The sequence below is a fragment of the Macaca mulatta genome, chromosome 11, assembly GCF_049350105.2.
Source record: "Macaca mulatta isolate MMU2019108-1 chromosome 11, T2T-MMU8v2.0, whole genome shotgun sequence".
In the NCBI taxonomy this organism is placed as follows: Eukaryota; Metazoa; Chordata; class Mammalia; order Primates; family Cercopithecidae; genus Macaca; species Macaca mulatta.
In genome coordinates this window covers 64,314,692-64,341,136 of record NC_133416.1, presented here as the reverse complement: position 1 = coordinate 64,341,136, position 26,445 = coordinate 64,314,692, and the positions used below count along the sequence as shown (strand labels likewise).

Below are 26,445 nucleotides of genomic sequence, written 5' to 3'. Positions count from 1 at the left end.
CCAAAATCCTGCTGGAAGCACTGGAGACTCATAGCCACTTCATGGTCCAGTGTCCCCTACACCATGAATGTAGTCTTGTCCCCAAGGTAAGAAGAGGAAGGTAGGGCTGTAGGGTAGGAGGAGTCAGGGTTGGGGAGCTGGGACAAGGCTGGGAGGAGAGCCAGGCACTGACCCTCACAGGCCTGCTGGCCACTCCGGAGGCTATAGCCGGCTGTGCACATGCAGGAGCGGGTCGTCTCTGACGTGGGCAGGCAGAGCTGGGAGCAGTCACCGTTGTTGACACTGCAGGGGTTGGTGCCCTTATGGTCTGGGGGCAGGTGGGAGGCAGAGGGAAAGGGTTAGGTGGCCCTCCTTGGGACCTCAGGGTCAGGCTTGGGCTGCTCAGAAACAGGATGGTCACTGCCTTTACCCTGGACCTAATGGGGGTCACCACCCCACCCGGCTCTCAGGTTTTCTGTCCTCCTGGGCCCCTGGCCTTATGAATAGGGCTGCTGGGAGCCTATAAGGTGCCTTTGTGAGAAGGAAACAAGGAGTCTCTTTGGGTGGTGGGTGCAGCCTAACCCACTTACTCCCTTGCCCCATGGACCTGCAGCCTGCAGCTCTGGAGCCTCCCCTGTTACCCCTGAGACCCCAGCGGCCGCCCGGCCTCACACCTACCCAGCTGGATGCTCTCGTCATAGACCTTCATGTGCATCACCAGGGTGGTGCTGTTCCGCAGGACGATGGAGCCCGAGCCGTCAGCCTTGCTGCATGTGCCCATCTTCTCCGACACCTGATCTGCCCACCACAGCTTGTCCCCTGGGGCAGCAGGAGGGGATGAGACCCTTGGGAAGGCCCCACACCCAGCTCTCCTGAAGGGCTCATTGGCCCTAAGTCATCAGGCCCCCCACGTGGTGAGATTCTGCCCCAAGCCAGCCTGTCTCCCAGGTCTGGCCTGGCCTGCTCTGCGTCATCTCTGTTTCACCCAGCAGCCCTCACCCATGATGGCCAGGGCAGTGGCCTTGCCCAGCTGGCTCCGCATGGCGTCGATGACCTCCAGCCCACTCCCATCCAGGTTGCAGCGGTTGATGGTATGGTTCCCGGAGCTGATCCAGTAGAGTTTGCTTTCAGGGAAGTCAATAGCCAGACCTGGAAAAGGGAGTGTCACTGCCAGGGAGTCTGGCCCAGGGCTGGGGATCCAGGGATAGCAGCAGAGGATGTGTGTGAGGATGTGTGGCTGTGAGTGGCGGGGAGGCGAGGGGGCAGGTGGTGAGAGCAGGCACTAAGCTGAGGCTCTGGGGAGGCTGAGGGGCACCTGAGGTACCCTGTGAGCACCTCCTGGTCAAGGAAGTAGGGAAGGGCTGTGGGGGTGGGCAGGGAAGCTCGTACCCACGGGGCCCTTCTGGCCACTGAAGAGCAGGGTGCGATTGCTGCCGTCCATGTTGGCCATGCTGATGTTGTCACCATCGGTCCAGTAGAGCTTCCTGGGGGGAGAGTACCAAGAGGGAAGGGTCAGCGTCTTCTTCTTCCCAGCCCCACACCCCATGCTCCCTGGCCCTGGGCCCTAGACTGACCCACGCAGAGGGTGGACGACAAGGCCATGGGGCTGCTCCAGGCCCTGCACCACTGCATTCTTGAAGGAGCCATCCAGCCGGGCCACATTGATCTGCTTCTTATTGGTGTCATAGCTTGTCCAGAACAGGTTTCGGGAGACCCAGTCCACAGCCAGCCCATGGGCATTTGGCAAGTCTGAGGGCACAAGCAGGGAGTCAGTTGTTGGGTGTCTGCAGGGCAGTGGGTCAGGAGGGGAGCCAGTGTGCTTTCTGGAGAAAAGGGATCAGGAAACCAGGCTGGAGCACTGAGGGGCAACAGGACTGGGAGAAGGACCACTCGGACCAAGCAGACCAGGGTTGGGAGCAAGGGGTGGGTGGGAGTGCCCATGTCCACTGGTGGGCATCCAGGGCCGGGAAGAACCTGCAGAGACGACTGTCTCCACGCCTGTGCCATTGATGAAGGCCCGCTTGATGGCCTGTGTCCGCACGTCAGACCAGTACACACGCTGCTCACGGGCATCATAGTCTAGCACTGTGACGTTGTCGATGTCGGGCACCGTGAAGGAGATGATGTAGTTGTAGTAGGGGGCATCCAGGTCCACACCTCGGATCTCCATCTGACGTGCGTACAGCAGGAACTTCTTAAACTCTGTGGGGCACGGGCTGGTCACTGAAGGCAGTCCCTGCCTCTGTGCTTCCCACCCACCTGGTTTCAGGCCCTGCCTTCTTCTGGATCTGTCTGTTTGCTACTGGCCCTTGGTTCCATGGACACACCCCACTGGGTACAGCCTCCCTGGCAGACCTGTAGCCCCTTCTCACAGTGGCTGTCTCTTGAGCCTCTCCTATTGGGACCCTCCTAACTGGGACTCTGCCTTCGCGGACAACCAGGAGCCTGGGGCCTGCAGCCTTCCCTTCAGCCTCAGTTGCTCACTGGCTCTGGAGGGAGGGGCTCCTACCATAGCAAGTAGTTTTGTCCTTGTGGAGCTTCATGAGGTGGGGGCAGGCGCAGGACACGGTCCGGTTGTAGTTGATGAGACACAGGTGGGAGCAGGGGCCCCGGCCCCCATTGGCCTCACAGGGATTGGGAGCTGGGGGCAGGGTGGGGAAGAGAAGAAGCCAGAGAATCCTGTGACTTGCTGCTCCCTACATGGACCACCCCTCCCTCACCCACTCTCCTCCCCCTATTCCAGCAGCCACTACTGCTAGACCCTTCTCTGCTGCTAGACGGTGCCTCTGTCAACAGCCGACCCACCCCTGCCGTCCCAGCACACTTGCTCCTGTTCTCACTGCCCTCTCCTCTCCTAAGAGCTTCTAGAGCTTCTAAAGAGGCTGCTGGCTCCCTTCTGGCTCGAGGCCCTGAGCCCCTTACCCATGGGCTGGCGGGAAGGGTGGTACACCTGCAGGTCAAAGGGCTGGGTGTTGGTCCTCTGTACCACAGTGACATTGTGGCCGGTCCATTTGTTGGCCTTAGCCAGCGTGTTTGTTCGCCAGTCAGTCCAGTAGACCTCCCCCCCGTACAGCGTCACTGCAAATGGGTGTGACAGGAACTCGTGTCCCCGAAGCACCTCCATGTGGCCAGAGCCGTCGTAACGGGCTGAGTAAATGGCATCTGACCTGAGAGCATGATGGAGCAGAATGAGGATGCCAGCCGGGATCTCAGCCCTCAGAGCTCTGCCCAGGCGCCCATCCTCTGGGCCCTGGCCACAGCCCTCCCAGTGAAGAGCACAGGACCGTTCCCTCCCCTAAGCCCGGCTGGCCAGAGCAGATAGACAGAATGACCAAGGTGTGAGAACCCAACAGGTCCAGGTTTCAGCTCTCAGGCCCCAATTCCCAAGCCACAAGGGAATCTTTCAGTCACTTCTCCCCAGGGCTGCTGTCAGCACTCAGGGCTTTGATGAAAGTCAGAAAAATGCACCCTCCCAGGGCAGACCAATTAGAAAGAAGTTTTCCCTCCCTCTGGGCAGACACAGCCCCAGCAGAGGGAACACAGGGAGCGGACAGGTGAGTGGAGAGGACGGTACAGTGTGAATAACCACAGCTGACGGCCCTGCTTCAGCCTCCTCTACCCGCCCCCTACCCTCAGCCCCAGTCTCCCCATGCCCCTCCGTCCTTCTCCTGTGCCCAATCCTTTGCCACCGTTCCTAGTTCTAGATCCCTTGGGCCTTCTCACCACCCTTGTCACCACAGTTCCCTCCCCACCCTGTCCTGGTGCCACAGACTTGGGCCTCCCCAGGGCATAGAGGGCACTGACCTGGCGTCAATCCAAAGGATGCGCTTCTCCAGGTAGTCCACAGTGAGCCCGTTGGGCCAGCCCCCAGAGCCGGTCTCCCGGTGCACGGTGCGGCGCCCGGCCCCACTCATGGAGGCTGCCTCGATGCGGGGCAGGCTGGCATCCCAGTCTGTCCAAAACAGGATCCTGGGGAGTGGGGAGGGGTCAGGAGGGCTAAAGTTGGGGCCCTTGGGGAGGGACTGTGGTGGGATCCTAGGTAGAGGGTGGGAGGAGGCAAATGGCACTGAGAAGTAAGGTGTCCCTGGCCAGGCTGAATGGGACTTCAGGGGGGCCATGGGGCCAGGAGAGGGCTGGGCAGGGTCCTCACCCATCCCGGGGATCCAGTGCGATTGCCCTTGGGTGCTCAATGTCACCGGCCAGCAGAGTGGTCCGGAGGGTCCCATCCAGCTTGGCCACCTCGATCTGGTCCAGGTTACTCTCCACCCAGTAGATGTTGCCTGCAATCCAGTCTACAGCCAGGCCCTCGGGTGTGGCCAGGCCATACTGAATCACCACCTCAAAACTAGTCAGGGCTGGAGAAGAGAGGGCAGTGAAAGGTTAGCCTTTCCTGGGGAGCTGTGCATGAATGTGTGAAATCCTGGGAGCCCTCGATGACCCACCCTCATCCCTGGAACCTCTGCCAAAGTTTCTGATGTGCCCATATTCAAGAGTAGGACTCCTATTGTCTCCCCAACTTTTTTTTTTTTTTTTGAGACAGGGTCTTTTGTCACCAAGGCTGGATGCAGTGGCATGATCATGGCTCACGGCAGCTTCAACTGCCTGAGCTCAAGTGACTGCCATAAAGATTTGTCCACGCTAACACATTATGTGTGTGTCTCATTGTTTTAGAGACTGTTGCACAGTGTGAATATCATCACAGTTTACTTAGCCTCCCCTTGTTGATGGAAATTTGTAATGGTTTCAAGTTTTCCTTATTACAAACAATACAAACTTCTCTAGTAAAATGTGGCTCTTCCAAGTGTTTGCTCAGATGTCACCTTCTCAGGGGACCTTCCTTGACCACACAACTGAAAACAGCCTGTTTTGATCACTGCTTCATGCCCACTGCCCAGTGTGTACAGTGGGCACTCACTATCGCGTGTGACTGAAGGAAGTCTGGGGTGTGCCATGCTGCCTGGGACAGAAGGCAGGGTTCAGGTACGCCTCTTCTAAGTGGCTTTTTTCTTTCAAGCCTGCAATTCTAGATCTGGGGAGCAGAGCTCCAGGCCATTCCAAGGTAAGGGTGATCATTTTGTTAATTATCAGGCTGGCAGTTCTGCTGACGATAATTATGGGGCGTCAGGCATGGAGACCCACAGCAAAATCTAACCCAATTAACAGAAGTGTGGGGGATGGGGGAGCTAAGCCTCTGCTTTGGGGCCACTTGGATGGGACCTGTGCCCCTAGCGCCTAAGTGCTCCGCCTGTGTGCATCCCGCCTGGCAGCAATCGGTAGTCACCTCCGTTGTCCAGCAGCTTCCCGCGATAGATCTTGTCCTCCACCACGTCGGTCCAGTAGAGGGCGCTCTGGCTGAGGTGAAAGTCCAGGGCGATGGTGTTGCGCAGGCCGGGTACCAGGACGCTGTAGTCTCCTTTGTGAAGATCGATGCGCCGGATCTCATGCCGGTTGGAGAAGATGATGAACGGCTTGAAGGGGTCTGGGGTGGGAGGGATGTGACGGGGTCAGCAGGGGGCTAGCTGCCTGCGTGCCACCCGTTTGGGTGCAGGCAGGTCTCTGCTGGTCCCGGCACTGGGGGCTAGGGTGGAAAACTCAGCCTTTGGCACCTGGCCGCCAAGCCCAACCCACTGCAGCTCAGAGGCCTGCCTCGGCCTGCCCTGCCACACCTCACTGTTGTCTCACCCAGGCTGCGGCAGCTCTCCCCATCAGGCTCCAGGACCCAGCCCTCGTAGCAGGAGCACTTCACGCTGAACTTGTTCTGGTCGCACTTTTGGCTGCATTTGAGATGCTTGGCACAGTAGCTCTGGATCTGGCAGGTGTGGTTGTCGGGCCCTAGCTCCATGCCCAGAGGGCAGGAACACACAATGCCTTCGCCAGGTGCCACTGAGCAGTTGTGGCTGCAGCCACCGTTATTCAGAGAGCACTGGTCTGGGGGAGGGGCAGGCAGGGAACAGACCCAGGGTCAGAAGCTGAGAGGAGGCAAGACCACAGCCCTGCTGGGCCAAGTCCAGGGCAGCCTGGACCAAGTCCTCGTGCCCTGCCTACGGCCCTATTTGTCTCCATTCCTGCTGAGCTTCAGCCCAAGACTTCCTGGGCTCCCTCAGGACCAGAATTGGGACCCCTGCACCCACCAGCTGGCACCATACCTCCCCTTCCCACAGGGAGCACCCCTCAATAGCTCTGTCTGGTCTCAATATGTCCCTCCCTTCTTGGGCCCAGGGCGGGGGCCCCAGCTTTTTGCCTCCCTGGGAGGGACCCTGGGAGGTCCTTAGGTCCAGTCTCCTTGTGCTGATCTTTCCTGATCTGGAGGGGTTTGGGGAGGGGTGCGGTAGGACCTATCCTGCCCTGGGTCCTTTGGCACACCCTGGAACCTGCCAGCCTGACGGACGGCCTGTAGGCAGTTCTCCCAGCCAGTCCCTGTGGCCTTATCTTCCACTCCTCCCTTCCAAGGAACTGGGGGCTCTGCCTAGCTAACAGGACCAGATAAGGCTGCTCTGCTCCTTATCCCCAAGTCACACCACATGGTCCTCCCTGACTCCCGGACTCCCCCAACCTTATTTCTTTTGGTTTTGAATGGGCACCCTCCTCCCCTTGCCTTTGTTTGTTTGACACAGGGTCTCGCTCTGTCGCCCAGGCTGGAGCACAGTGGCAGGATGTTGGCTCACTGCAACCTCCGCCTCCCAGGTTCAAGCGATTCTCCTGCCTCTGCCTCCCAAGTAGCTGGGACTACAGACATGTCCGGTTAATTTTTGTATTTTTAGTAGAGACAGGGTTTCGCCATGTTGGCCAGGCTGGTCTCGAATTCCTGAGCTCAAGTGATCTGCCTGCCTCAGCCTCCCAAAGTGCTGGAATGCCAGGCATGAAGCCACCACACCTGCCCCCATGCCTTCTCACTCACTCTGCAAGTTCTGCCTGTCCTTGGGAATCCCATGCAATCCCCACATCTTCCAGGAAGCCTGCCCTGACCATCAGCACTCAATCCTGGTGTCTTCGTCTCCAAAAGACCACTCCACACCTCTCTGTGGTATGTATGTGGGCGAGGGGTCCATGTCTCCACAGCAGTTTAGGAGCTGTGCGACCTTGGCCCAGATCTGGGGGACCACTATGGAACCCCTCTGTGCCTCAGTGCTCCCATTTGTAAAATGGAGAGAACAGAGCTCCTGGCCCTCAGGGATGCCTTGTGGATAAACTGCTCTAATGGTGTGGCTCGCTCACCACAGCGCCATGGGGAGCGCCAGGTCCACACAGGCTGCTGGTGACCACTCTGGGTGCTGCTTGCCTGCCCGGCTGCCAGAGCTGCTCTCTCCTAGACTCAGGTCCCCCCCAGACTGGCCTTGGCCCAGACTCCTACCCAGCCACCCTCCCCACCCTTCTCCTGGGACCAGGTCTCACCGCAGAGCTCGCCCTCATCTGAGCCGTCGCCACAGTCGTCGTTGCCATCACACAGCTTGTCAGGGGGCAGGCAGACTGAGGTGTTGTTGGCACAGGGGTGTGAGGGTGGCCTGCAGGCCAGGGACTCGCAGTTCTCCTCATCTGAGTTATCCTCACAGTCGTTGTCGCCATCACACACCCACGCTTTGCTGATGCACCGAGCTGAGGGACAGGTGCATTATGAGGGCCCAGGCCTAGGGACTGGGGCTCCCCCTGCCCTTCCTTCCAGGCCCCATGGGCTTCTCTAATAGGGTCAGGATTGCAACGCTGTGGGGTCCACGAGGAACCCTGAGGCTTTTTGGGTCAGATTCACATAGGCAACAAAGAAGGCAGGAATCTGCAGCAGGAGGTGCTGAAGCTCAACTCTGGCAAGGGTTTTGGCTCCTGGGGTCCTCTGTGCCGGCCCTGGCCCTTCATGCCTTCCCCCACCCATGATACACAAGCTTCCTCTGGACTGCCTTTTGCCTTGCACTGTCCCCAGCCCCACGCCACACAGCACAGTGCCATCCCCCTTGCCGCTACTCTGCTCTCAACAGGGTCTCCTCCTGCCCACATTGTGCTGTTCCAGATGCCCTCCAACGCTCCTCTTCACCTGAGTCCTTGCAGCCAAACTTGACACTGGGGTCGCAGACGTGGGTCACTCCCTCACAGCTCTTCTCATCGCTGGAGTCCATGCAGTCAGTGTCCCCATCACAGCGCCACCGCAGGGGGATGCACAGTCCATCCAGCCGGCACTGGAACTCATCAGTGTGGCAGCCACCAGGGGGCCTCGTGGCTGCAGAGGGACAGGAGAGGGCCTCAGGAGGGAGGGGTTGCCCAGGTCAGCCCTCCTCATCCCTGCGGCCTGCAACCCGCCCTGCAACCCCGGTATGCCCAGCCTGGGGCTATGAGCAGAGGCAGGCCTGGAGAGTCTGCTGAGTTTTGCTGACACTCCTTGGAAGCACCAACTCAGTAGTAGAGTCAGGAGGCATCACACCTCCAAGGGCCCACAATCATCTCATCTAATCCCCACATTGACACAGGAGATGTCGACTGGAGAAGCAATTTGCTAAGGCCTGAGCCCAAATGCCCACCACCTTAGCCTCTATTTCATTCATTCATGCCACAAATGTTTACTGAGTGCCTCCTGTGTGCCACGCACTGTCCTGGGGCCAGTACTGAACCAGACAAAGTCCTTACCCTCACAGAGCTTAGGTTCTAATGGGGAACACAGACAAGACATAACCTATAAATCTTGACTGTAATTTCAGGTATTGATAAAGCTATGGAGATAAAGCTGGGTAAAGGCTGAGAGCGGTGGGGGTGATCTGTCAGGTAAGATGCTCAGGGAAGGCCTCTGGGCAGAAGGCATCTGAGCAGAGGCCTGCATGAAGAGCGAGTGAGCCCGGAGGATCCCTGGAGGCACACTCCAGGCAAAGGGAACAGCCACTGCAAAGTCTCATCTCCGAGACAGGACTATGCTGGCACTTCAGAAAATGCCACACAGGCCGGGCGCAGTGGCTTACGCCTGTAATCCCAGCACTTTGGTAGGCCAAGGCAGGTGGATCACGAGGTCAGGAGATCGAGACCATCCTGGCTAATGCAGTGAAACTCCATCTCTACTAAAAATACAAAAAATTAGCCGGGCGTGGTGGCGGGCGCCTGTAGTCCCAGCTACTCCGGAGGCTGAGGCAGGAGAATGGCATGAACCTGGGAGGCGGAGCTTGCAGTGAGCTGAGATTGCACCACTGCACTCCAGCCTGGGCAACAGAGTGAGACTCCATCTCAAAAAAAAAGAAAAAAAAAAAAAAGGAAACACCACGGCTGGAGTAGAGTGCAGGGGGAGGGGAGGGCAGGAATGCAGGTCAGAGGGGTAGGGGAGGGGGCCCTGCAGGCCATGCAGAGGGGCTTGGCATTCGTTCCAAGGGTGCAGGGAACCAGTACAGGCTCGAGGGTAGGGCTGGGGCAATGATCTGACTTATGTTGTCAGGATCACTCTGGCTGCTGTCCTGAGATCTGACTCAGGAGGCCTGGAGAGGAGCAGGAGCACTGCCTGGTGGAGTCTCACACTCATACACTCATGCTGCCACAGGCACCCTGCTCCTCCCCCTTCCCTACCCTGGACCTGGCTGATATTCTCATCTCATGCCGGGACTTTCAGCAGCAGTCTCTGAACTGATTTTCCTTTCTTGGGGCCCCTGAACCTCTTTTCAATCTAATCTTCCTCCAGGGCTGTGTTCCGAAATCATCTCCTACATCACAGCACCTTCCAGCTTGGAAATACTTCAAAGGTTCCCATGCCTCCCAAATCAAGCCTCTTACTGATTTACACCTGCTGTCATCATCTGCCCCCTCTGAGGACAGCCTCATTCCCCACTGTCCCTGCATGAGCCTTTCCCTCGGTTTGAACGGCCCCACCTGGCACCACTGTCACCCTACAGAAGTGCTCAATTTCACCCTGTAAGTCTTGACGACAGCATTCTCCAGACCATGCCATCCCCACTGGAAGACCCTCCCTCCCGTCCATTTACCTGCAGTCTAAACACAACTCCTCCTGAATGGTCCCAGATCATCCAGCTCATACCATAGTTAACAACTGCTACCAGTAGTGACATCCTGCTCCCCCATGCCAGGCCTCACATACCTCAGCTCATTTCATACAGGAGGATGCCCAGGCTCAGGGGAAGCAACTTGTCCAAATTTGCCCAGCTTATCTGGGAGGGGCAGGGAGCTCTTCTCACCACACCATGCAGCCTCCAGAGGCCCCTTCTCAGAACCCCAAGGGATATCACCTGTGCCCCTTACCCTCCCCTTCACAGAGATGGCCCTGGAGACTATCTCCTGAGCTTCCTGTAGCCTTAGCTGTCCTCCCTCTCAGGGCGGGGCTCAAGGTGGGCACTCGACATGGACCATCAGATTACAGTCTTTTCCTACTAGGGTGGGAATGTGCCCTAACTCTGTAAGGCAGAGGCTGTAATCTGATGGTCCATGGGTCAGATGAGGCCTGCAGGAAGAGTTTGGTCTGTAGTTTTTTTTAAAACTTTTTTTTTTCTTTTGAGACAAGGTCTGATTCTGTCACCCAGCTCACTGCAGCCTCAACCTCCTGGGCTCAAGTGATCCTCTCACCTCAGCCTTCTGAGTAGCTGGGACTACAGGCAAGTGCTAATTTTGTTTATTTTTTGTAGAGAAAGGGGTCTCACTATGTTGCCCAGGCTGGTCTTAAACTCCTGGAAACAAGTGATCCTCCTGCCTTGCCTCCCAAAGTGCTGGGATTACAGGTGTGAGTCACCACACCCAACCTTTTTTTTTTTTTTTCCAAGATGGGGGTCTCACTATGTTGACCAGGTTGGTCTTCAACCCGTGGCCTCAAGTGATCCTCCCACCTCACCCTCCCAAAGTGCTCGGATTATAGGCATGAGCCACCATGCCTGGCCTGCACCCAGCCTTTTAAAACTTCTAAAATTAACTGCCAGTTGGTATGGCTTGAATTGTATTCCCTAAAAAGATATTAGTCCTACCCCATAATACCTGTGAATATGACTTTATTTGGAAATAGTGTCTTTGCAGACGCTCAACTTAAGATGAGGTCATAAGGGTGCATCCTAATCCAATATGACAGGTGTCCTCACAGAAAGGGGAAATGGGGATCTAGTGACAGACATGCCCACAGGGAGGACACCTTGTGAAGATGAAGGCAGAGATCGGGTCAAGTTTTGACAAGCCAAGGAGCTGCAAAGATTGCCAGCAAACCACAGAGGCTGGGGAGAGGCCTGGGACAGAATCTCCCACACGGCCTCAGAAGGAACCCACCCTGCCAACAGTTGGGTCTGGGACTTCAAGCCTCTAGAACTGTGAGATGAGAGAAACTAACACTGTAGTGTTAAAAGTTTGGTAGTTTCCACATAAAAATCTGCACATCTGATTTCTCCTGAAGTCAAGGCAACCCTGGGTTTACATTCCTCCATGGTAATAATAGGCCAGAGCTAGAAAGCCAGCATCCCTTTAGAGGAAAACATCCCATCCCTCTAGAAAACTAGGCCTCCACCGCCCCTGAGGCTGAGCTCCAGAGGCCAGGGCACTGGGAGCCTTGTGGAGCCAGCCCCTCTCTCCTCTGTCTCCTCATGCTCATTCATCCCTGCCTGCAGCATCCTTTTCTCAAGCTACTATTTACCAAACACAGGCTGTGTGCTGAGCGCTCTTCGTGCATGATCTCACTAAACCCCCTCATCAACGCTGTGATGTTGGTGCTATTATTACCCCACTTTGCAGACAAAACTCACAGAGGCCCATGGAGATTAAGTAACTTGCTCAAGGCCACCCAGATAATAAGCTGCAGAGCTGGAGCTCAAACCCAAGGCCACCAACTGCAAAGCGCATGATATTAACAGTGTGTGGCAATTATTTTTTGGCAACCTCCCTCTCCCACAGGACCGGGAGCTCCTGAAGGACAAGAGCCATGCCTAGGCTACCTCTGGCTCCCAAATGGTGGCCGACGCACCATGGGTCTGAAAGATGGATGGGCTGGGTGTCTGATGCAGGGGGCTCGATCTCATCCCCGCCCCACGGGCCCCCGGTGCCCACCCTGGTTGGTGCAGTTGGCATGCGTCTCATCACTATAATCTCCGCAGTCATTGTCCCCATCGCAGGTCCAGTGCTCGGGGATGCAGCGCCCGCTGTTGCACTTGAACTGGGTGCTAGAGCAGGAGTGGCTGCAGCCGGCTTCGTCACTGTTGTCCCCACAGTCATTGTCTGGGGGGAAGGAAGAAGGGGACAGGCAAAGAGGGAGTTGGTGGAGCAGCCTTCTCTGTGATCCCAGCTTGGGCCCCCTGCCCAGAACCCACCCTCGGCCCACCCCAACCCCCCCGCTGGGAAAATAACAAACAGAAAAGACACAGAAACTGCATAGACTGCAGCATGCACCATGGCCCACGTGGTCGGAATGGGGAGGAGGAGAAGGCTCCTGGAGGGCCCCTCACTGAAGCTCAGAAAGGCTGGGTGTAGGGAACATTAAACATTCCTTCCCCCTTTCTGGCAGGTGTGGGAACAGGGGTCTGCTTGTGTTTGGGGAAAAGGCAGGGGTTTCTCTAGTTTTGGAGGGAGAGAGGTAGGTGGGGTACAGGTAAGGCCTCTCTAATGGGGTGAGACGAGCTTTACAGGCCTACCCTGAGCCTGGCACTGCTGAGTACCATGCTCTGGGTGCCTGGCTCACAGGGGCCCTGCCTGTGGTTGGCAAGGGTGGGGGCCACTTCTGGACCAAGCTCACTGAGGCTGCCTGAAGGAAGCTCCTGCTTTCTCGGCCTTGGGTGGGGGCTACTCAACTTGACCCTCGACACTTATGGGACATGTGGTGGAGACTGCAGTTTGGATTATGTTCCTGCCTCTTTTCCAACTGGATTTGCTTCTCTAACTCTCTCCTCCCCCTACATCTTGGCCTTCTTGTCACCACCTCTCTGTCATCTCCTTTCCTGAGAGGCTCCCTCTGCCCTCTCTGCTTCTTTCCTGCCCACTATTTGCTTTCTCCCTGTTTTCTGCCCTCCCTCCTCTCTGTTGCTTTTTCTTCATATCCTAGCAGCTCTGGAGTGGGGGCCTGGAGAACCTGCAGGGGGCTGGGGCCAGCTGGGCTGTGGGTGATGGTGCATGTGCTTCTATGCACTGACCGGCAGGCTCAGGACAGGTCTGTTCGTCAGAGCCGTCCCCACAATCCTTCTCTGAAACACAGAAACCGCCGGGGCAACCATTGGCACGCGAGACACAGCAAAGGTGAGGGGCAACGTGGCACTGACCCAACACATCTGCTCACACATCAGCTGGGACAGGAACCACTGGGGCAGCACGTCACAACACAACACAGACCCAATAGAGCCCTGAGACACCACACACGGCGGTCACCTGCCCGCACATTTACACACACAATAGCCCCGGTGGCTCGAGGTTGACATCACCTGGTCCATGGCTAACCGCCAGGTGGGCTTCCGAGCCGCAAGCCCAGAGCCTGAGGGGTGCACCAAGGACTCCAGGAGATGGGAGTTTGCAGGGAGAAAGGAATCAGGCACCGGTTTCTCCTCACTCTGCCTCTCTGGCCCATCTCACTCGTCTTTCCCTGGCCCCCGAGCCCTACTAGAGGGTGGGCAGCTCAGGCCCTGCCTGGGGTAGGAACGACACTAAAAGGTGATGGCTAGGGTCTCCCCTTGGTCCATCGTGACTCCCTCCTGGCATTTCTGACTGCTATTTTCTCCCAGGCAACCCAGCAGGGATTCAGTGTCCTGGAGGGAGGCCCCGCTGGATTCTAAAGCCCTTTGCCTTCCCTGAAGGGCCTGGCTGTAGCCTCTAGCTGTCTTAGGAATTGGCAGGTGAAGAGAGCAAGCTCTTACCATTGTCGCATCGCCAGTTGATGTTGATACATCTGCCATTGTTGCAGGTAAACTGAGTCAGGGGGAAGCAGGTGGGATAGGCTGTGAGGAAGAAAGTAGCTGAGTAGGGCCTTCAAGATTACACAGCACCACGGTACTGGGCAGGTGAGTGCAGGGGCCCTCCCATAACCGGCAGCCCTTAGCCCAGTCAGGAAGGGTGGGGAAGGCCCCACAGCAGTGCCTCTGCTGGAAACTCCGCTCACTCACTCATCCCCATGAGTCAGCAGACACAGGACCTGTGCTGCGTGCTTTTCCTGCATGAGTTTGCTGAGACACAATGCTGTGATGATGGGGCTCTCCTCTCACAGAGGCCACCGAGATTAACTTGCTCAAGGCCACCCAAGTACTGAGTCGCAGGTGTCTCGGGCACCCCCAAGTGGCATGCTCTCAGGATGCCCCTTCCCCAGGCCCAGCCTGACTCCCTCTGCCCATCCCTCTTACCACACGAGGCGGACTCGTCAGAGCGGTCCCCACAGTCATCATCCAGATCACACGTCCAGGAGATGGGGATGCAGCGGCCACTGGCACAGGAGAACTGGTTGGGGGGGCAGGTGCGGGCTGGGGGGCAGGGATGGGCGTGAGTACTCGTTGTCCCGACCCTCTCTTCACTGCCTCTTCTTCCCTGTTATTCTCTGCCTTTGGTGTCCCTTATTTCCAAGGATCCAAAACCATTTCTCTTAGAGAATTCAACACCGTCTCTCGGTCTTACTGGATGCTTTACTCTTTCTCTCAAGGGGTCTCTGGTATCCTCCCAGGAGGAGATCTACCCTGCCTTGTTACTGCTCTGCAGTCTAGAGCTGTGCTCCATGCCCTGCAAGCTCAGCCCTCTCAGTGTCCCAGGCTGGGAAGGGGATAGCAGACCCCCCTCCTGCTCAGGGCTCCATCCTCTCTGCCCTAAATTCCTTTCCTCCTTTATTTTATTTTACTTTTAGAGACAGGTCTCGCTCTTGTCTAGGCTGGAATGCAGTGACATGACCATGGCTCACTGCAGCCTCAACCTCCCAGGCTTAAGTGATCCTCCCACCTCAGCCTCTCAAGTAGCTGGGACTAGAGGTACACGCCACCATGCCTGGCAAATTTTTAAAAATTTTTGTAGAGAGTGGGAGGTCTCACTATGTTGGCCAGGCTGGTCTTGAGCTCCTGGGCTCAAGTGATCCTCTCACCTCAGCCTCCTAAAGTGCTGAGATTATAGGCATGAGCCACCAAACCTGGCCCCTGGGTTCTTTTCTTTCTTTCCCAGGCCTGACCCCTCGTCTCCCCTGCCTCCTTGACTGAGGGGTGCCTAGTGTGGTCTGAGCCCCATTCCACACCTGAACAAGTGGCATTGGACTCATCTTCACTGTTCCCACAGTCATTGTCCCCGTCACAGAGCCAGCGGTTGGGGATGCACCGGTTGTTCTCACACTTGAATCGGTCCGAGGGGCAGGTATGCTGATCTGGGGAGGGAATGAGTCAGGGGTCAGCGAGAGGTTGGGTGCCCCCAGCTTCCTGCTCACTCTGGGATAGGCACTGCCAGAGCTGAGCTGCCCTGCAGGTCTGCCATCCAACAGGGTGGGGCAGGGCGGGTGACTCACGGCAGAGGGCTGGGGCCTCATCACTGTTGTCCAGGCAGTCGTTGTCTCCATCACACTTCCAGCGCTCCTGGATGCAGCGGCTGTTGGCACAGGCAAACTCGCCCGGCTGGCACTGGGGTGGAGGCACGTAGGATGGGTTCGCTGTGGGCACCACAGGATCGTGAGGGGGAAAGTCAGACCCCGGTCGTGGGACAAGTGCTAAGCCCTTTGCACCATTTTTGTTTGTTTTACTATTTTTTAATAATACAAAGTAATTTTTTCTAGTACAAAATTCTTCATGAACAAATTATCTGGATGGAAACTGCAATTCTTTCCCAAGCAATAATAGTGATGTTTACTCTACTTAATACTTGCTGTACTTCAGTGTGATCTGAGAATCAAATGGTGTCCAAGAGAGCCCATCGCCTCTATACCTCTGTCACCACCAAACAGGCTCTCCCCACTCCTTCTCTGCCTTCTCCCATGAACTGCCCCTTGAAAGTCATCTCCGGGAACCCCAGGGCCCTGCCCCGGTCCCTGGACTTTTTCTTTCACAGTTTCATCGACCCCACCAGCAGGAGTGAAGACAGGCACCAGAACCGCACAGGCTCCACCCCTCCTGTCCCCAGCATGTACACCTCACCATCACTATCTGTCTTGGCCCATTAGCAGCTAAATCACGACATCCTTTGTCTGCGCCTTGGTAACCTCCACAAGTGCAGGCTCCTGTGTGAGTCCGGTCTCCAGACCTCATAGCTGTGCGCTTGCCTGGTCTGACTCATCTCTCACTCCTCTCTAATCTCTTAAAATTCCCATGGCCCCATGGGTGGCGATTTCCCCTCCCGTATCCCGTGGACCATGGGTCTGGAGGCTGGTATGTGTCCTCCTTGCTCCTCACTGCTGTTCCCTGGACTGTTCTTCCCCTTACATCATGCTTCTACACAAACATCTACTTCTGGAAGGCTCCCAAGCCGCACCCTGTCATCTGTAAGGGTTTTTAGCTCCTGGCTCACCAGCACTTTCTCCAAAATCACTCCTGGTTCAATTCTTGGTGATTTCAACTTCCATGTGGATGATCCTCCCATTACCTTGGCCCCTCCATTCCTTAACCCCCTCAGTCAATGCCCTCTCCTGACGCCAGCCACTCCCTCTTAGCTGTACACTATGGCTGCACTGACCCATTTTCACTTCCGGGATTCTATCCTAAGGAAACCATCCAGAATATGGGCAGGCATGATGATGTGAGAAATAGCAGAGGTATGATTACAAAACAGGCTCTGGGTCAAACTTCCTGGGTTTAAATCCTGCTCTAACTTTGGGCCTCAGTTTTTTCATCTGTAAAATGGGGATAATAAAACCACCTTTCCCACCAGGATGTTTTTAGGGGTAAACAAATTACTGCAAGGGAAATGTCTATGACAGTGCTGAGCACGTAGTCCATGCTCAACAAATGTGGGTTGGGATTATATCAAAAAACTGGAAACAACCTAAACATCCAATAGTAGAGAAACAGTTGAGTAAATTACATTATATTTACCAAATGAAAGGTATTTTAGCCATTAAAAATGCTGCTTACATACTCATTACATGCTGTCAAGTGACAAAAGCAGGAAACAGAACAGTATGTGCAGCGGCTGCCTCGGCCTCCCAAAGTGCTGGGATTACATACAGGTGTGAGCCACTGTGCCCGGCCTTACTTATTTAGTTTTACAATGAATACAACCCACTTTTAGAAAAAACAAGGCTTATTAAAATCATGCAATAATAACACAGAAAATGCTGTGACACTTGAACCAAAAAAGGCAGAAGACATTTTATAAAGAGATGATTATAGTTATGTAAAAAACAACATAATCCCCCTGAGGAAAAAAGAATGGTGTTCACTTTACCGCAATGCTAACAATGTAGTGCTGCTCACTGGTGGGATTTGGGCTTTTTTCTCCTCTCTAATTTCCAACATATATATTATATATATTTTTAATTTAAATTTTTTTTTTTTTTTTGAGATAGAGTCTCCCTCTGTTGCATAGGCTGGAGTGCAGTGGCATGATCTCGGCCCACTGCAACTTTTGCCTCCTGGCTTCAAGTGATTCTCTTGCCTCGGCCTCCCGAGTAGCTAGGATCACAGGTGCCTGCCACCACGCTTGGCTAATGTTTGTATTTTTAGTAGAGACGGGGTTTTGCCTTGTTGACCAGGCTGGTCTTAAACTCCTGACCTCAAGTGATCCGCCTGCCTTGGCCTCCCAAAGTAATTTCCAATATTTGGAACTATTATTATTTTACTTGAGTAATGGAGAAATACATTTAAAAGAAGTAAAGGATAATTTTCTCCTTCCATCCATAGCTGTCCATTCTTCACTCAGTTTCCCCTAATCGCCATCCCCTCGCAAGTCCCTCCCAGCCTCCCATCTTCCCTATACTCCCTCCTAGCCCCCAGAGCCTTTGCTCACCCCCTCCCTTGATTCCTGTTGGCCCCCTCAGGCCCCCTCATTGCCTCCTTAATCTCTGACTGGGACCCTGGAGCCTCCCCACCCCTCTCTGAGGCGTCCTCCTGCTGGGGTCTGCTTCCCACTCCCACCTAGTCAGGCCCCTCATACCCAAACAAGTGACGCCATCTGCGTCCAACACCTGGTCCTCAGCACAGGCGCACTGGCGGCTCCCAGGGGTGGCCAAGCACAGGCTGCTGCAGCCGCCATTGTTCACCCGGCATTTGTTGGTGCCAACTGTGGGGAGGGGCCGTGGAGAAGGGCAAGGGGAGGAGGAGGTCAAGAGAGGCCAGAGAAGGGATAGGGGAGGAGACACATGAAGATACGGGGACAGAAAGAGGAAATATGGAGAGGAAGAAGATCATGTTGAAGAACAGGAGACACAGACATGGGGCAGGAAGGGAAATGGGGAACAGAGAATCAGATTGTGTTGGGGGGAGTTCTCTTCTCAGGATCCTCAAAAGTCAGAGCCTAGGATCCCTGGGAAGTGCCTTCACCCCCAGGGAAGTCTCAAATCCCTGCCTAGGTCCCACCACCCCTTCCAGGTCCCACGCTGCCCCCGGCCCCAAGGGGGTACCTTGCTGCTGCTGGGCATCATACATTCGGATCTCAAAGATGGGGGGCCGCTCACTGCGCAGAAGGGTCACAGTGGGGGGTGCACCTCCTACACCCCGTTCCAAGCGGTAGACACTGCCACTCCGATACTCAGTCCAGAAGAGGTAGTTGCCATGGTGACACAGGCCAAAGGCGTGGTTCAGCTCAGGACCTTCATACACAATCTAGGGATGGAGAGGATGTTACTCAGGACTTGGAAGAAAATTGAGGGAGGCCTGTGAGATCACTTTTTGTACATTAATTTGTCTATGTCCTGAGCATGGTGTTTGCTTTGTTTCCCCCATTAGCCTGGGAGCCCCTGGGGGTGATAGCTTTGCACACAGTAGGATGGTAGATCCTGAAGCCAGCAGGTGATCGAGTGATCCAGCAAGGATGCTGATGGTGAGGTTGGTCACCATCCTCACCATCCTCTCCTGGGCTCATTCACATTCATTCATAGTCCCCAAACATACACACACGCACACACACGTGCACACACACACACACACAAATGAGTAGACAGTCAGTATTCATCTATTCATTTCTTCAACATTTACCAGGATCTATTAGGGGCTGAGCTGTAGTAGGTATTAAGAGGTGAAAACGACATGGTCTCTGCCCATGAGCTGCCCACTGTCTCATGCAGGGCACATACGGGTGATTCAGTGTGAAGAGGGGTCTGGAGATGACATCCTAGAGGAGGTGGCCCCTGAGCACTCTGCCAGGGGAAGAGGAGCTGGGGTGAACATTCCATGTGGAATGAACTGCATGAGTAATGGCACAGAGGGCAGATGCTCTGTGACGTGTGCTGGGAGGAACAATCTGCCTAGTGCTGCTTGTTCAAAGAGTGTTGGGATGCAGGAAGTGGGGGGAAAAGAGACCAGAGAGGGGGTCAGGGGCCGTATCATGAAGGGCCTTATATACTAGAACATGTACATGACTCATGAAGCACGTGACAACCCAAATGACCAAGTGTAGAGATATGCCGCCCCTAGGCACTCACACTTGCAGAGAGTGCAGACACACACCAAGGCATGCCGTGTATCTATGCACGTACGAGGAGGCGCACATGATGTGTATGCAGAGACTGGCACGTGGACAGTCAACTTCACAGACAACACAAATAGACACAAAGAGACACAAATGGAGGCAATCCTCAAACAAATAACACAATATATAAGATATGCAAGCACACAGATGTACATATTTATAGACGCACAGATAAACATACACAAGGCACACAGGCCTGGACACACACAGATACCCACATCCTCACACAGAACCTCAACCATGCACAAGCATAGTCTAGCAATGCACATGGACTCCCGCACACAGGCACATGCCTGCCCACCTTCCGGTCTGTGCCATTGAGCAGTATCGTCTCAATGCGGTCGTAGAAGGCATCCACCCAGTAGAGGCGCCCAGCTGGGATGTCCAGGCTTAGCCCATTGGGCCAAAGCACTGTCTTGGAGGTGACAAAGATGTCTCGGTGTGAGCCATCCATCCAGGCCCTCTCCAGCCGCCCACGCCGACTGTCCTTGGGGTCCTCCTCCCAGTCTGTCCAGTACATCCACCTGTGGGCAGTGACTGGTCAGCACCACGTGGGCCCACTCTCCCATCAACAGCCTCCCCTATGATCCCAATCCATGAGTGCTGTCCCAGAGCTCCTCAAAGGGGTCTCCTGTCCTGCTCATCCCTGGACCACACATTTCATTCATTCACTCCATTCAACAAATATTCGCTGAGTGTCTGTAAGTTGGGCACAGTTTTGGCATTCAGGGATGCAGTGGAGACCAAGGCAGCCAAGGTCCCTGCTCCCATGGAGCTCCTATCCCACAAGAAACAGGTCAATCAAGGTTACATGGAGAGCAATAAAGGCCAGGAGGGAAATAAAGCAGGGTGATGGGGTGGAGAGTGACCGGGCTGCAGGTGGGGGTGAGTGTGAGGAGAGTGATGGAGAAGGCCGCCATGAGGAGGTGGCATGAGTGAGACTTGATGTAGAGAAGGAGCCAGTCCTGCAAATATCTGGGAGTTCCAGGCCGAGGAACTCCAAGAGCAAAAGCCCTGAGGCAGGAGGAGCTGGGGTGCTTGTTTGAGAAAGAGACAGCAGGCAGTGGGGACAGAACTTCAAGTGTGGGAAGTGAGATGCAGATGAGGTCAGACAAGGGCCAGGCAGACGCTGTGGGGCTGTGCAAGCCTGATGAGAACGTGGGCCTCATTCTCAGGGTAAGGGGAGCTGGTGGAAGGCTCTGAGCTAGGAGTGACAGGATCAGATTTCTTCTATGTTTAAGGAATCACTCCTATTTCCCTGAAGACAGGGACTCCTTCTCCCCTTGCAGCCTCCCATTCCTGCTAAAGTATCCTGCCTCAGTTGCCTTCTCCTGCTTCCCTGTCCATTTCATCTTCTAGTTCTCTGAGGCCCACACACTCCCAGCTCCTCCCACCCCCAAGGCCTGGGAGGACTCACCCATTGAGCGGATCTACCACAATAGCCCTGGGGTGTGTCATTTTGCCCTCGATTAAAGTCTTGCGGGTCTGAGCAGCTTTCTCCAGCCTGGCCACGCTGATTGTCTTTTTGGGCCCATCGTCCGTCCAGTACAGATTGTCCCCCATCCAGTCCACAGCCACACCCTCCACATTGTGGATGCCTGTTGGGGGAAGAGGGATCAGTGATGAACAGCTTCAAAGGAAGTTCAAAGCTGCCTGCCTCTGGCCCTCCCGAACTCAGGTACCTTTGAGCAGCCTGGGCTACAGAGGGGTGAGAGGGGTGCAGAGACCCTCTGGGGCCCTAGACAGGTGGGTGGGGGCAGGAATAGGAGGCTGGAAGAGGAATAGGGGAAGGCCCTGTGTGCTGCCATTTGTACTGGGGCCAGCCTCTCAAAACCACACGTGGCAGACAGTAAACTACATGGCTGATGTGGGCTCTTGCATGAGGGCATCTGGCCTGTGCCTGAGTGGAGAGCTGAAACATCGGGTATGTGGCTCTGGGCACAAGTGTGACATCATATCCTAGGCCTAAAAATCCTGAACTAACAAAATGAATAAATTAGGAAGCGATTTTTCACTTAGCCAAAGGCTTCACTCCAAGTGTCCTTTAAATAGCAGTTCCCTTGGTATAGGGATCCCCAATCTTTTCCTGATGAGTTACTTTTGATTTCCCCAAAGTCTTATGATATGATTGCTGACTGTTGGTTTTCTCTGAACTGCAGTGTGGATGGGGTGCAGGGCAAAGGTTATAACTGGCATCCGCCAGATTGATGAGGAGGTGGCCTGATCCTGGGGCCCAAGTGCAGATTTGGGGCAGAACTCGTACAGCTCAGAATCCTTCACATAGACATTAAAAAGACGATGCACTGTGAACCTGCCCAAGCAGCTAAGAGGGAAGACCTGGATGCAATTCACAAAACACGATTTTCTCAGGACACAATAGCATGCAGTTTTTGGCGGCTGTAAGGTCAGCTGCACAGACCCTGTGTGCGCACATACGTGTGGGTGTGCCCTGTTTTGATCTGGCAGGCCTGTCTCCAATTCAAGACCTCAGTTGTCTCCTGGCTGTCTGCTGTGTGCAGCTCCAGGGCTCTGAGCCAATGCAGAGAGACCCTGAGTTTTCCCAAGGGCTGGCAAGGACAGCCCATGCTGCCTAACCCATCCATCCTCCTGCCTCTTCAGCTCAGCCAAGAAGGGGGTCACACAGGGGTCAATCTGTCTATCCCCTCATCTCCATGCCAACCAGTGCAGCCAGCCGGTCATCAGGGGACCATCCTGCTGAGAGGGCACCGAGAAACAGATGTCTGGGCCCCAGCCCCCTTCCATCCCCATGGGCCACATCCCTAGGAGCCTGTACCGTCCTTCAGGATGGTCTCCCGCTCAGTGCCATCGATCTTCTGGCGGCCAATGAGGTAGCTGGTGGTGTCAGCAAAGTAGATGAAGCCGGTCTCAGCGTGGAAGTCCAGGGCTCGGGGGTTCATGAGGTTTTCAATGGGGATCATGTGTTCGTCCGGGACCTTGGCCCCCATATCCATGCCCCGGATGATGCCTGGCCGGCCCTTGCCATACACGAGGAACAGCTCGTGCTCCGGCTCTAGAGCAGGCACAAGCCAGGGTACAGTCAGCCACACACACGACCATCATCCCCACCCAGGGGCTGCGGCCAAGGGGCTGCAATGCCCTAGCTGTGATGGGTCAGGAGACGTTGGAGAGGTGAGACTCTGGGTCAGATGGACTGACCACACACACGCTAACATGCAGGACACTGGGTCTTGGCCGCAACACACCGGGGTCTGACCTCTGCACTCCAAGGGTAGGAAATGAGGGAAGAATAGCAGGTTTTCAGCTAAGTGCCCACTGATCAGTCATGAAATCAGTGGTATAAAAGGAATACCTTCAAAATATGTTGGAGTTACATCATTGTTTACCACTTCCTCTGCTGCCATCCTAGTGCAAACCACATCACTTCTTGCCCACTACACTGAAACAGTCTCCTGGCTACTTCCCTACTGCCCATCCCCCACCCAGCAGCTACGTGACTTTTATACAAATGTGAATCCAATCATGTCACTTCCATTCTCAAAAGTCACCATGAGCTTCCCATCCCAGTTATAATAAAATCCAACCCCTCCCTCCTTCTCTGCCCTCACACTACTCAGCCCTGCTGGCCGTCATGCTGTCCCTCTGGCTTGCCACGCTCATGCTGGCCTCGGGGCCTTTGCACTGTTGATTCCCTCTGCCAGACATGCTCCTCCCTCAGGGAGTTACATGGTTGCCCTCTTCATTTCACAGAGAGCTTGGCTCAAATGCCACATCCTCAGAGAGGCCCTCGCTGTCCTCATTAACTTTATTGTCTGCTTTATTTATTCATTTATTTTTTAATTTTTGAGATGGAGTCTCGCTCTGTCACCCAGGCTGGAGTGCGGTAGTGCCATTTCAGCTCACTGCAACCTCCACCTCCCAGGTTCAAGCGATTCTCCTGCCTCAGCCTCCCGAGTAGCTGGGATTATAGGCATGCACCACCACACCCAGCTAATTTTTGTATTTTCAGTAGAGACGGGGTTTCACCATGTTGGCCAGGCTGGTCTGGAACGCCTCACCTCAAGTGATCTGCCTGCCTCGGCCTCCCAAAGTGCTGGAATTATAGGCATGAGCCACCACACCTGACTATTCTCTGTTTCATTTTCTTCATAACCACTTATTACCCCTAAAGTTACACATTTATTTGTTTCCCCAACTAGACTGTAAGCTCCATGAGGCCATGGACAACATCTGTCTCGTTCACTGCTTAATCCTGATGACCAGAACAGTGCCAAACATGTAGTGAGTGCTCACTGCTCACTAGACACTTGCTGAATGAATCAGTTTAGTTTTCTGCAGAGTCCAGTGGGCGAGTGAGAAAAGCACATTTTTCAAATGTGGATTCGAGTCCCATCTCTGCCCTCACTAGCAGGTACACTCTAGGACACTTCCTTTATCTCCCTGCCAGACAGAGGTAGCCAGGCTGTGGGGGACACCTGAGGATACCCTCCTGCCGCCTCCCAACGGGCACGAACCCCCTTCCCTGTCACTCACTCTTGCATGACTTCCCATCACTGCCCAGGCTGAAGCCGGAGCGGCAGCGGCAGGTCCTCGCCTTGTGGCTATTGGCCAGTAGGCAGATGTCAGAGCAGCCACCCGGCTTCCCGTACTGGTCGTTTTCACAGGCATGGCTCCTCACTGGGGACAGGGTGAAGAGCTGTCAGGACCCCTCAGAGCCCCTGTGCCAGGCCTTGAGAAGGCTTCCTGAATCTGACCACACCCCCTGCTGCTGTGGTCTTTGTGCTTGCTATCCCATTTTAGAATTTGGAAGCCACAGGGGTGGAAATCCTCTGACCCCCCCAACAATCCAGGCTTCAGATTCTTGGGTGGGGGCTTCAGTAGTCAGGGGAGAGAGTTCCAGGGTTGTCCATGGCCAGGTTCTCCTGCTCCAGACTGGCAAGGGGAATGGGAGGGACAGAGTGGGATCTAGAGGCTGAGTGGGTAGACGGGGGCTGGCAGGGGAAGCTGGGGGGGCCAGGTAGCCCGAGTGGATGGCTAGGAGAATCAGCCATGACATGAAGGAAGCCAGGGTCCCCACAGGAGGGCCCATAGAGGGGCTGTGATCCCAAGGGCCCAGAGCCGTCGTGGGGTAAAGCCAGCTTTGGAGAGGCCATGGAGCCCTGCTCACCTCGGGGCTGACGCCGCTGGTGGTAGATGTGGAGGGCACCACCCTTGTCCACCCGGGTGACAACCTGGTACTCGGTGCTATTAAAGCGGTTCACACGGATCACACTCGTCTTCTGCTGGGCATTGGCATTGTCCGAGTTGGTGGCATAGAGGTAATTCTCAAACACGGTCAGGCCATACAGGTGCTCGATCTGAGATGGGCAGGCAAGAATGGACAGCATGAGATGACAGGGGTTCCTCCCTCTGCCCTGGAGATCCCCTCAGCTTCCTCCAGAGTTCATGACCTGTATTCCCCAATTCATCCTGTAGTTTTTTATTTCTATTTATTTATTTATTTTGAGGCAGGACCTCACTCTGTCACCCAGGCTGAAGTACAGTGGCACGATCATGGCTCACTGCAGTCTCCACCTCCTGGGTTTAAGCCATCCTTCTGCTTCAGCCTCTTCAGTAGTCGGGACTACAGGCACATACCACCAACACCTGGCTAATTAAAAAAATTTTTTGTGTAGAGATGGGGTTTTCCTATGTTGCTCAGGCTGGTCTCGACTTCCGAGGCTCAAGCAATTCTCCTGCCTCAGCCTCCCAAAGTGCTGGGATTACAGGTGCAGGCTACCGTGCCTGGCCCCACTATTTTTTAACTCCATGCTTTACTCCTGTCTCCTCTGGCTGGACTAACCTATTCTGAAGATTTTTGCTTGCCAAGATCCCACTCATCCTCTACAGAGCATGTCTTTGAAGAGTTTCTGGGATCTTCTAACCAGAGATGTTTTCTCCTTCTATACGTCCTCTGTGACACTGCTATCTATCCATGTCTGGCATGGTGATTTGTGGACTTATCTCACCCACTCTACTCAGACCCCTTGAGGGCAGAAACCTTGTCCTTCACAGAATTAGGCACTCGGTAGACACTTTAGTGATTTTAGACTGAATTAGAGTTGGGCTCTAAACTCTGTCCACAGAGGACATTCTTAGCCTGTTATGAGGGCTAAGAGGACACGCTTGCCCCAAGCAAGCCCTGTAACACCCTGACTACCCATATAGCTTATCTGTGGTGGCCAACTGTCCTAGTTTGCCTAAGACAAAGGTAAGGGTTTGCTGGCTTACCAGACTTTCAGGGCTAAAACTGGGATAGTCCTAGGCAAACTGGGCTGGTTGCTCACCCTAATTATCCCAGAATGGAGATGCTACCTCCAAGCCGGCAAGGCTTCTAGACCAGGTTCCAGTGCTATCACCTGGCTTTGCAAACACAGGCAGATCACCTAACCTCTTTGATCCTGCTTTTTCATCTGCTGAAAGGGAACTGAACCACCTCCCTGTTCATCAACTAGGGGTTATTATAAGGGTCAAATGAGAAAAAGGAAGTAAACAGAAGTGGTGTCTCTAAAATGACTATTCCCATCACAGTGGAAGACATATCTTGTCCTTTCTCTGCAGTATTCACGCCCACCCTACTCCCATTAGAGGCCTGGGGCATCCACACTCTTTACCAGGAGACTCAGAGAACGGTTCCCCTACAGAGGCTTCCCCCTCACCAGAAGGCCCTGGATCACAGTTCCCCCACAAAAGCCTCAGACAGCAGCTCCCTCACCAGGATGCCCTGGATGATGGTCTGGCGGCCTTTGCCCTCATAGTCCACCACTTCAATATAGTCCAGGTAGGCATCTGCCCAGTAGACAAGGCGGCTGACCAGGTCCAGCGTGATGCCGTGAGGAAACACAATCTTGCTGTCGACAAGCTTGGTGCGGTTCTGCCCATCCATGTCACAACGTTCCACCTTTGGGATCTGCCCATAGTCAGTGAAAAACACCTTCCTGTGGG

General features: G+C 54.9%; 1 protein-coding gene across 1 annotated transcript in view; it reads right to left on the bottom strand.

Annotated features, from left to right (window-relative positions):
• LRP1 (LDL receptor related protein 1) overlaps window positions 1-26,445 on the bottom strand; it is an 84,986-nt gene that overhangs the window by 31,561 nt on the left and 26,980 nt on the right. The window contains exons 8-34 of the mRNA XM_015152081.3: window positions 26,216-26,438; window positions 24,629-24,818; window positions 23,995-24,138; window positions 22,277-22,513; window positions 20,900-21,080; window positions 19,784-20,006; window positions 18,416-18,617; window positions 17,950-18,075; window positions 15,374-15,514; window positions 15,110-15,235; window positions 14,241-14,357; window positions 13,761-13,841; window positions 11,971-12,138; window positions 8,003-8,185; window positions 7,372-7,572; window positions 5,662-5,907; window positions 5,261-5,458; window positions 4,130-4,334; window positions 3,784-3,948; window positions 2,902-3,146; window positions 2,489-2,620; window positions 1,954-2,181; window positions 1,554-1,728; window positions 1,369-1,463; window positions 979-1,128; window positions 658-798; window positions 173-307 (exon numbers count right to left, since the gene is read on the bottom strand). Of these exons, the coding sequence (XP_015007567.1) occupies window positions 173-307; window positions 658-798; window positions 979-1,128; window positions 1,369-1,463; window positions 1,554-1,728; window positions 1,954-2,181; window positions 2,489-2,620; window positions 2,902-3,146; window positions 3,784-3,948; window positions 4,130-4,334; window positions 5,261-5,458; window positions 5,662-5,907; window positions 7,372-7,572; window positions 8,003-8,185; window positions 11,971-12,138; window positions 13,761-13,841; window positions 14,241-14,357; window positions 15,110-15,235; window positions 15,374-15,514; window positions 17,950-18,075; window positions 18,416-18,617; window positions 19,784-20,006; window positions 20,900-21,080; window positions 22,277-22,513; window positions 23,995-24,138; window positions 24,629-24,818; window positions 26,216-26,438 (4,658 nt within the window). The remainder of the gene's footprint in view (window positions 1-172; window positions 308-657; window positions 799-978; window positions 1,129-1,368; window positions 1,464-1,553; window positions 1,729-1,953; window positions 2,182-2,488; window positions 2,621-2,901; window positions 3,147-3,783; window positions 3,949-4,129; window positions 4,335-5,260; window positions 5,459-5,661; window positions 5,908-7,371; window positions 7,573-8,002; window positions 8,186-11,970; window positions 12,139-13,760; window positions 13,842-14,240; window positions 14,358-15,109; window positions 15,236-15,373; window positions 15,515-17,949; window positions 18,076-18,415; window positions 18,618-19,783; window positions 20,007-20,899; window positions 21,081-22,276; window positions 22,514-23,994; window positions 24,139-24,628; window positions 24,819-26,215; window positions 26,439-26,445) is intronic.